This window comes from Alosa alosa, chromosome 16 (assembly GCF_017589495.1).
Source record: "Alosa alosa isolate M-15738 ecotype Scorff River chromosome 16, AALO_Geno_1.1, whole genome shotgun sequence".
Taxonomy (NCBI): domain Eukaryota; kingdom Metazoa; phylum Chordata; class Actinopteri; order Clupeiformes; family Clupeidae; genus Alosa; species Alosa alosa.
Genome location: NC_063204.1, coordinates 10704968 through 10715480, shown reverse-complemented (window position 1 = coordinate 10715480; position 10513 = coordinate 10704968). Strand labels below are relative to the sequence as shown.

General features: G+C 42.1%; 1 protein-coding gene and 1 long non-coding RNA gene across 2 annotated transcripts in view; one reads left to right on the top strand and one right to left on the bottom strand.

Moving 5' to 3' along the window:
* slc12a7b (solute carrier family 12 member 7b) overlaps positions 1 to 9084 on the top strand; it is a 75488-nt gene extending 66404 nt beyond the window's left edge. The window contains 4 exon segments of the mRNA XM_048265807.1: positions 856 to 870; positions 3359 to 3492; positions 5358 to 5462; positions 7521 to 9084. Coding sequence (XP_048121764.1) covers positions 856 to 870; positions 3359 to 3492; positions 5358 to 5449 — 241 coding nt within the window. The 3' untranslated portion in view covers positions 5450 to 5462; positions 7521 to 9084.
* LOC125309105 lies at positions 56 to 1382 on the bottom strand. Its single transcript, XR_007196074.1, has 3 exons — positions 1293 to 1382; positions 1042 to 1171; positions 56 to 594 (listed from the first exon to the last, which is right to left on the bottom strand). It is a non-coding gene; the product is annotated as an uncharacterized LOC125309105 (long non-coding RNA).
* Positions 9085 to 10513: the final 1429 nt, after the last annotated feature.

The following is a 10513-nucleotide window of genomic DNA, read 5'->3' as shown; positions in this document are numbered from 1 at the left end:
TTACAAGGTTGCTCTGAATATACAGTGTAATTATATTATGTAAATATGTCAATTATACATGTTATTTGAGAAGCCTCTTACTATGAGTCTTGTAAGCTAAGTAAATAAATGTATAATCATTATATTAAATACATTAAATGAAATTATACAGCAATGCCCAGGCATGTTGGCCGCTAGAGCAGCCTGTGTAAGTGTGTTAAGCTCAGTACTGCCCCCTGCTGGTCCTTTCACAGGGATGATTTTCCTTTACTCCCATTTTGGCTATTCCTCTTCCTCTCAGTACGTTATTTCAACTGTAGTCCCAGTGAGTGCCTTCTACCCTCTGTGGATTTCTGCACCCAGACGTGCCGACACAGGATACTCCACAGCCAGATGTGTGTGTGTGTGTGTGTAGACTTACTTCTGTTATATTCACAGCACTGGGTGTGTTCCTGTAGTTCATCACGTGTGTGTGTGTGTGTGTGTCCATGTGTGTTGGCATCCTTCAGAACATCACCCAGTTCACAATGGGTAGTTGTGTCTCTTCAGAAGCTTGTCTCTTTCAAGCGCTGGTTTTTCAGTGTGTTTGATGCCTCCAGCTTTTATTCCTAGTTGCTTTAGAATAATGAAAGCGATGTCAAAGCAGCTTTGGCTGGGAAAGGCATTAAAAGGACGTTTTTGTCATGTTGTGGAGATGTTCTATCTATGCCAGCACACATGAGTCACACCTCTTAAAGGGAAGGGAAAGCAATGGAGGTTTGCTATTGGTTGGAGGTTTGGGGTGATTGGAGATTGGCATGTGGTTTGTGTGGGTTTTTTGCAAAGCCGACGTCTAAGCCTGTCTTTTGTTGTTCTGTCCTGTTTTCCTCCTTCTAGAGAGTGGGAGAGTCTGTAAGTCGACATTTCTATTTGGCCAAAGCTTTGTGTGCGTGTGCGTGTGTGACTGTATGTGTTTGTCCTATGTATATGTAGTAGCCCTGTCCTGCCACTGCATGTTGTGTGTGTGTGTGTGTGTGTGTGTGTGTGTGCGTGTACGTGTGTGCATGCATGTCCCATGCTTACCATTGCTTTCATCCATGGCTGTGTGTCCAGTAACCCAGCAAGAGCGTCCATATGATGTAATGTGCATGTGACTGTGCAGTGTCTCATAGTAGTAGCGCGTATGAACAGCCTTGCACTGTCCGAGTCCTCTCTGTGTCATCAGGTCAAACATCACAACATTCCACCCCACAATGAATACGACAATCCAATCAGAATCCACAGATATTTAGGAAATATACTACAAAAACGTAGTTTTGACTTGATTTGATTACCTGCTCTTTGAAGCCTCTGAACACCTGAGAGAATGTTCTGGAATCCTAGATGTGACCTTTGACCCTGCAGAGCTGGGCAGTGCAAGTGAGCAGTGTGAGTTTGATGCCACTGTTCTTGCCGAAGCTTTGTGCATATCATGAGCTGCATTTGGAAGGCTGTGCCCACTGACGCCCTAAACAAAGGGTCCATCCTCATATCACATGACCACCCAGCACCAGCACAATATTACACTACACATGGTCCTCCCTGTACAGCCACCCAGAAGTGTAAACGTTTGGCTTCAGAAAGTAAAAGTTCAACCATGTATTGGTTTTACCTGTGCACTTAACACAGGTGATTTCACTGATTAAAGTATCTAACTGGCTGTGGAGTTGCACTAATCAGATTCAGCTGATTTTGTGAATGATTGGAGAAAATGTGTGCCAGGACTTTTTTCTTTCTGAAGTCGGAACTTTTACACCCCTGCGACCTGATTGGATGGTAGAAATGTCTCTGCAGTAACAAACTGTATGATTGGACGGAAGAACTGTCTCTGCAGTAACAAACTGTGTGATTGGCCGGGAGAACTGTCTCTGCAGTAACAAACTGTGTGGACTGCCACAGGATGCCATCTGAATGTGTTCCGCGATCATGACTTCCAGACTGCAGGCCTTTTATTATTACGAGTTTTTAAGTGTCTGCGACTCTTACCAAGACTTTTTATATCCAGCGAGCGAGACTGAGGCTGCGTTAACACCGGCAGGCCTTGATGCACAGTTCTGATTTGCTACCTGAATCAGATTTTTTGGACTGCCTGTTTACATCTACGTTTGAGAGTGGCCCATATCAGATATCTGTGTTTACATGGTTCACTAACTTGTAAAACACTCGAGACAATCCGCATGCACACCAGAGGAATTTTGGTCACCAAAATGAAACCAAACAAACTGACTTGTTTTTCACTGTATTTCAGTGGCTAGTAATTTACTTTCGTTTCCAACAAGTCCGCAAAATAGGCTATTGCTTATATTTTAAGGCAAAAAAGAAGGTGGAAAGCCTACCACATTTATGGCATCTTCTTTCCATCTCTGTTTTCAATTTATTACACCGTTCTGCAGTCATGCATTCATGTGAAACTGAAAGCAACCTTGTATGTAATGTTATGCGAAAACGTAAAAGATTATGGGCCTTTTCAACCATGCGCAAGTTCCAAATGACAGGGAATATCCGATCTGCCTGTATAGACTGCAGTCGCATTAGCACATATCCGATTCATATCTGATTCATTTCCACATATGAAAGAGGCCTGAAACGGATCTGAAAATATTGGAATCCATGGGCAAAAAATCAGAACATTTAACTGACAGTGTAAACGTAGCCTTCTCACAGTCTTTATCTGGCTCAGATCCGCGGCAGAGTCGGTTACTCCGAGTCAGACTGAAAACTAACAGCTTTCCAACAGCTGAGCTCACCTACTTTATGTGTTGAAACGCAAGCTTTTGATTTCAATTGTATTTATTGCATTTCGGTGAAGTCTCCTTACATTTATTTATGTTTTACATTCATTTTATTTATTTAAATTAATAACATATACTTTACCCACTAATGTATATTATATATGTAATAATTTATATTGTTGAAGGTGAAAATCAAGGTAAGGCAGAGTGTGTGTGATGGAGGCCAGGACAAGATCTGACCAGCACACGCAGATGACAAGTCCAAGATCTTAAGTCCTTACCGAAGTTATTGATTTGTTAGATTTCAAGAATAAGAAGTCAATCATTAAATTAACATAAACAATATTGGTGATTTAAGGTCAAATTGACTGAGTCACCAGAGCCCAAGAAGTTGTTGGCACTATGGCAACCAGGGCAGCCCAGGGACACTTAACCAGTTGGAGAAGGCCCTCAGAGTAGCTAGTCACATCCAACCATAGTCATCTGACCCATCCCCCTCTCCTGTGCCCCTGCAGTGATTGGCTCTGGTTCTGCTCCCCATCCAATGAGATTGCTTCACAGTTTGTGGAGTTCATAGAGCAGGAGGTGATGCCCTATCTTTCCCTCCCCCTCCCCCGTCTCTGTTGCAGGAACCAGTCCAACGTGCGGCGCATGCACACTGCGGTCAAGCTGAATGAGGTGGTGGTGAACAAGTCCCAGGGGGCTCACTTGGTCCTTCTCAACATGCCAGGACCGCCTAAGAACCGAGGAGGAGACGAAAACTGTATCCTTCATCACAAGTGAAGTGTTTGAGTGTATTTAGGATGTGTTTTTATAGCCTTGTAAACCATACTCTTGACTATGTTTCATTTTCTACTGGGTGGGAGGCACTAGTGTGAAGTTTAAAATCATTGGAGTTACTTTGAACTAATCACTAACAAGCGATGTTTCATCATACAGAAAAGTTTCTCTACATCACACCCTTAGCAAGCAAGCTTGCATCTTATGATTGATTCCTATGAGAAAGACAGCTAGCAGTCACACCTTTCATCTAGTTATTAATTCACAGGACATTCAGTTCTTTTACTAACTCAACGGTTATGAAGAAATATGTATTTGTTATTGACTCATCCCGAAACTAAATACATTACCATAATTTGCTTCCAATACCCCAGTGTAGAGGACAAATTTAGCTCATAGCTCAAGACTTGTCAAGAAGTTACCATAACCTCCTATGTAATCACCGTTAGCTTACTAACTAGCTAACGTTAACTGTGGAACTTCGGTATAACCAAATATCCTTGATTGCTCCGCTTTAACCCTCCTTGGTATAACATAGCCAATTATGTCATCTTAGTGGTAGGGAATACGTTCGTATTTCAAGTGAAAGAATTAAGGTATGACTTAAGTGTAGCTGACGTTATAACATGTAAAGTTAAGCTTGCCATACCCACAGGCAGCTCGACTGTGACTTTGTTTGTGACACTCCTGTTAGTAAACTGGAAAAATCTAAAAATAGAATTGTAATGGTTACTTGAATCCAACGTACACACAGATAGCTCTCACACCAACCTTATTTTGTGCCTTTTATTCACATTTGCTCAAAGTATATAAGCCTTTTTTGCTCCCCACGTTGATGTATTCCAAGCTGTCTGCTTTGGGGGCAGGGATGTAGCAAATTCAAAGACCATGCCTATGTAACATAATCTCTCTCAGCCACGACCTCTGTTTGCTGGTTGGCCAGCATCCTGAAGCTGAAGTAAGCGAGGACAGAGCAAACTATCCCAGACAGAGTACTGAAGGAAAATTTAATTGAGCGGAAGTACGTAGACGGGTGGAACAAGGCTAGTGTTTTTGTGAAAGGAATTTAGTTTATTTTTTCTCTTCACACATTTCAATGCATTAAAAAGTTGTGTGTACACATGTATGGGCATGGTAGAACGGCGGCAGCATCACCACCTGAAAATCGGTCAACCCGGGTTCAATTCCCGTACCCGTCGTTGGTAGTCTGTGTCGCTTTGGATTAAAACATCTGCTAAATTTCTGTCAACTTTAACTTAAACGTAACAAATCATGGGAGGACATAGACCTCAACAGTCCCGCCCACAGCTGATTCCGGAATTAAGAATTTCTCCATTGACAATTGGAGTATAAGCCATAAAATCATAACCGTGGTAGACTCCATGGTAGACTTCAAACCAGCTACGACATAACTAAGAGATTGTATATGCTCATAAAGACGCCAAAAGTTAATGGGGCATCAACCTTGTTTTGAGAAAAAAATGTCAGTCATTAAGTTGGTCATCATCTTGTGTGAGATTGTTAGGTTCGAAATGTGTAAGAAAAAAAACTAATATTTTCTGTTTACTCAAAATATATAATATGTTGTTACAAGAAACGTCATGGCTGGTTAGCCTAAGGCATGGTCTAAAACTCTTTAAATACGGATTTTTCCAGACGTCGATTGGAGAAATGAATGGGAAACTTACTTCCGGAAACTCTCTGGGAGGAGTGGGCGGGACTGTTGAGGTCTATTGTATTGGAGAACAACTTGCCGTTGTGATTTATGAATGTTCTGTTGATGTGCTTTTGTAGACCCTTGTGTAGATCATGTGACCCTTGTGTTCCTTCCTTGACTGGTGTGCCCAGACATGGAGTTCCTGGAGGTTCTACTCGAGGGTCTCAATCGGGTCCTCCTGGTGAGGGGCGGCGGCCGTGAGGTCATCACCATCTACTCTTAAACGCTGCATTGCTGTGGGTACCTGCCACGCCCCCCTCCTTCTCCTGCCTCGCCTCGACAGTTCCGGAAAAATCCATTTAAGGCGGGGGGCCTGTTAGCAGTGGCATTACAACTGGCAGTGTTGGTTTCGAGGGTGGGGTGCCCCTTTGGGCGTCCTGCCACGGGCTGTGCCACCTTTCAGGGGAATAGAGGGCGGGCAAGATAAGAGTGACCACCCTTCATCTGAGGGCCAGAGCTTAACGCCACCATTTTAATGTTGCCACGTCAACGGACTGTCTGTCTTTGCCCTCCCTGCCATTCACACCCCCGCCCGTCTTGTTGTGATTGGTTCGTTGGTTTGTCTGTCTCTTCAATGTGTGTGTGTGTGTGTGTGTGCATAACACATGTTCTTGTTTTATGTGATAGCAGATGTACATTAAGCAGACCCTTCTATGTAATCTTATATTTCTCTTATTTCTGCTTTTGGGTTTATCTCTTTTTTGGGGGTGGGAGAGTCGTGGGGGGAGGGAGGGAGGGTAGTTCTCAAGGAAGAGACGCACATACTCATACTGGTTGGCTGCTCAATTTTCCCGACTATCCAGAGATTTACCCATGTCTATTGTCTATTAAGACATTTTTTAAGTTATACTGTCCCTATTTCTCAAAGGTTTTGAGTATGAAGAGCGATCTTAAGATTTCTTCAGACACTCACTCATCTTCAGTTCTGGCAGACATTGTTTTTGTGTTTTGGAGGCATTCTAACTGTGACCCTTGTGATGCCCCATGGGCTGACCTGCTAAATCCATAGCAACAAAGTCTCAGATGCTCTTTCCAGCAATACATCTTCGGTCTCTGCTACTCAAAGAGAAGACACACCATCTTGTTAAAAGTCTCACATTGTCAGAAAGCTTTATGTAATATGAAGGGATTGTTCTATTTTTCTTTTAATTCTGGGTGGGATACAATGATGTGTTTTTTGTGTCAAGGATGGGAGAATGATGATGTGTGATAATGTGTGTTTTTGTGTGTCAAGGATGGGAGATATTTCTTGTTTAAGGGATAGGCCGAATGCGCAAGTGTGTGATCGGAATGTGCAATAGTTGTTACTTTTGTGAAGTCACAAAAATATATACATAAACATACATACATACATACAGTATACCTGTTGAACGAGATGGAGGAAAAGGCCCCCCAATTCTGGGTCTGATTCTGGCCCAGTTGTGGCCCACGTCCAGGCCACCTCCTGGTTTGGGTTGGCGCATCGGCTCTTGCTTGACGGCACCTAAGTGTCAGCAACAGGGTCAAATGATGGAAGAGTAACTAACCCCTTGCATCGGGAGCATAGCCATGGAGAACCACCCCTCCACCCCCTCCCCTCATGAAATTGTTTCAGTCACCTTTGCTTTACTAGCCCGAGGCTGTCACCATATGTAATACATCACTATTCTTTTGCTGCTTCAGAAACAGTCATGTACCAAAGCTTAGACGCAAATCTCAGTGTTGCTGATATCGGGACAAGTGGTCCTTGGAAGGCTGGGTGGGTGGGTGGGTGGGGAGGGGAGACATGGAAGTAGATGGAGAGGACTACCTTCACATATCTGTACCAAAGCAGTCACTTCCATGCAAAGAAGGAGGAGGAGGACGTAGTTCTGCTAGAGACTTCCAGTACTTGTGATTATTTGTGTATCAGTAGACTGAGGTTGGTGATAATGATGCACTATTTCTGTGTCTTTGCAGGCCAGGTCAAAATGTTGTTTGTTGTCGTTGTTAGTGTCGTTTGTCGTTGATCTTGTAAGTAGACTTGCCGTGTTTAGTTCAAAAGGTTCCACACAACAGGGTTTCTCTTTTTTTTTTCGATGATTCATTGATTTTACTTTTTTTTGTGGATTTATTTTTCCTCTCTTTTTTGAGTAATTTGAGTAAAGGCATTGCCACTCAAATGTTGACTGGAATCAGTTAGAAGCGATTCACCATCATGCCCACAATACTCAACAGCCAATGCAAATCTTCTCATGTATAGTAAAATTACATTGTGTCTGTGTTGTGGTTTAACCAGCCGATCATTTTTTTTTTTTTTTTTTCTTCTTCTCTAGGTTACTGAAAAAAACAATTGTTTCAGTTTTATTGTAGCTCATATTTTTACCCAGCACGGTTATGTTGTGAAATTGTAAAAAAAAAAAAAAAAGAAGCAAAATATTGGATGTTCTGACATTGTATCATAGGAGAAAATGTGCCAAAAGTCTCAAGTGAGGAAGAAAGAACTGGTAGCTCCTGTAGCACCATCTGGCAACTGTGCAATCGACCAATAAAAATAAAGCATTTTTAAAAAGTATGAAGGATGAAGTCTTTTGAACCCAACATTATGCGTAAAAAGCATAACACTGAAAAATAGAATCGGTGCATATGAGTCATGCTCTAGTTTATTTATAGGCCCTTGTGTTACCACAAAGTTGAAAAGAGTTGTCAGTTCTCTGAGCTGTAGTTACTCCGTGCTCCTGTTGGGGGCACAGTTGTGCATTGCACAGCCGAACATGACAGACTTGTACATAAAAGGTGTGAACTCTCAGAAATACTCAAATTTAAAGCTGTATGTCGTTCAGAATATTTCTCTGGTACCTTTCTGCTAGCTCTGAAGTTATTCATTACCAAAGCACTGTGTTGTTTTGTTTTGTTTTGTTTTGTTTGTTTTCTACAGTACTTTGTGGTGGTATACCTTAGAGCTGATTAGCAATGTATTTGTTTATTTCTCCAGCACTATACTTATGTACTTTGTAGTTTGTTTTAGTCTCTTCAAGTCATAAAGTCATAACATATTCTTGACTATCAAAATGTGTTCTGTATCTAGAACAGACGGGCACATTTTCTTGTACTTTGTTTCTTTAGGAGGTTGGGGAAATGCAATGACTCTTTCTCTCTCTCTCTCTCTCTCTCTCTCTCCCATCTCAAACTAATCCGGTGAAAGCACAACTGGCTATTTTCAGTAAGTCCTGGTTTTAGACCTCTTCTAATGGCAGGATAAGGCTAGCTCTGAAGGCGTAATTGGTTTAAAATGACTGAGAATAGCATTCTTCATTCTAACATGGGTATGTGTCCACTCATTGTATGAAGCGTGGCTATGAAAACAGATACAGAATGCTATGACAATAAGAGCTAGTTGAATAAAAGGATTAAACTTAATCCCAGGGAGATGAAAACGTCATCAACGTAGACCCTCTGAGCAGCACCTAGCAGAAGTAATAGCACATGAAAGAGAATGTAATCTACCTCAAGGAGGTCTAACTAGAGGTCAACACCTGTGCAATCATTCTCCCAGTTGTTTGTCTGTGTGAGTGTATACGAAGTGTGTTATTGTCTTTCATTTCCCCAAGCCTCTACCGTGCAGACGTGTGTGTGTGTGTGCGCGCGCGCATCAAATGTGTGCAAATGTGAATGCATCACTGGCCTATGCTTCAGTAGTAGGTCAGGTGTGAGTTTGTGTGTGTGTGTGTGTACATGTGTGTGTGTTTGATTTTTTGAATCTGTTATGCGTTTTAGACAGACAAACATAATAAAGACCTGTGAGATGTTACATGTGGGTGCAAACGTAGTGGAGCTTAGCCCTTTAAATTAAATGTGTGCCTCTTGAGTAATTTAAATAAAGTGCTGGACCATATCAAATCATCTGTCTCTTGCCTTGTTTTTTGATTGTTTTCTGTTGCCATTCAGCTCCAGGCAGTTGGTTTCCCTTACAAGGGAACCAGTTGTTTTCGTATGGATTAATCCAACCACTAGGCAAGGTGATCAATCTACTGTCACATGTTTAATAGTACTACTAGTAGCCTTTGAAATGCTTTGACTTGCAGGTGGCACTGTGAGAAATTGGTTGATTCCTGTAAAACCTCATAGATGAAAATGTGTGATACAGTTGGTGCAAAGATGCTGCTGTGTCCAGCCAGTTCCTGACACAAAAACACAGTTGATGCCCTCTCCTCTCTCTGCATCTTTAAGTGTTTTTGACAGTTCAGGAAAAAAAACATTGATTCTGATGAAAAGTCAAAGCAAATTTGTTTATATTGTTTTTCCTCTTGCTGGACTTTTTCACCACAGCCATTAGAGAGACTAATCGATGGGTTGATTAGATCCACTGCACCGATCAATAACTTGATTAATTGGAGGGTCAATGATACCATCTCCATGACTAGCGACTAGACTGCGATCCGTTAAAATGTCTGCTGCTGCTGCTGTGTGTGTGTGTGTGTGTGTGTGACTGTGTGTGTGTCTAACTCCATCTCTGTCTCCTGAGCACGTGCAGTCAGCACAGCAAGGTCATCAGTATAGCAAATCCTCTCAGCCATAGATAAGCTCAGGGCTTTGGAGCACACCGGACGTGATTGGCAGGTGACATGCTGTCATTTATAGATCCAGTGATGTTGCGCAATACGCTCTTGCTCTCTCTCCCCTCATTGGAGGTGACCTTGTACCTGACCCGGACAGCCTCCATGGTAATGCCTCTGTAGGAACTCTATGGCCAAGGAGGAAGAAGTCAGTAGGGAAAATAAAATGCTCTGAGGCAGAGGTGGTTCTGATTTGGGCATAATGTCCTTATGAGAGTTACAGGGGTCCGTATGATACACTTATAAAAGGTCTCTTAAGCAAAGCTGTATGGGAGAAAAAATTAGAGCTGCACTTCCGCATGAAAATGCTAATGTGATTGTGCTGTTGCATAGGCCAGGGGTTCCCCAACTTTTCCATGACAAGGCCCCCCAAATACCACTAGGTTCTGGCCAAGGACCCCCTTGATGTGTTATTAAACCCATCGACAACACTACGGCAAAAACACATTAAGCTAATCCTAATAATTATTTTATCCACAAGCACTTCGCAATGGAGCATACAGTGTGAAAAAACTGCATTTGGGGCTTTCTGCTATATGAGAGCTATCACTCTACTATTATTCTCAGTCATTATCATGGAAAATATAATGTTCAGATATGCGAGACATTATTATAATGGCAGTGTATAACAACCCTCATAGTAATAGGTATATTTAAAAAATGTCAAATGTATTTATTTGTTCCTTTTATTTTTCCTTCCAACTTGCTGAGGC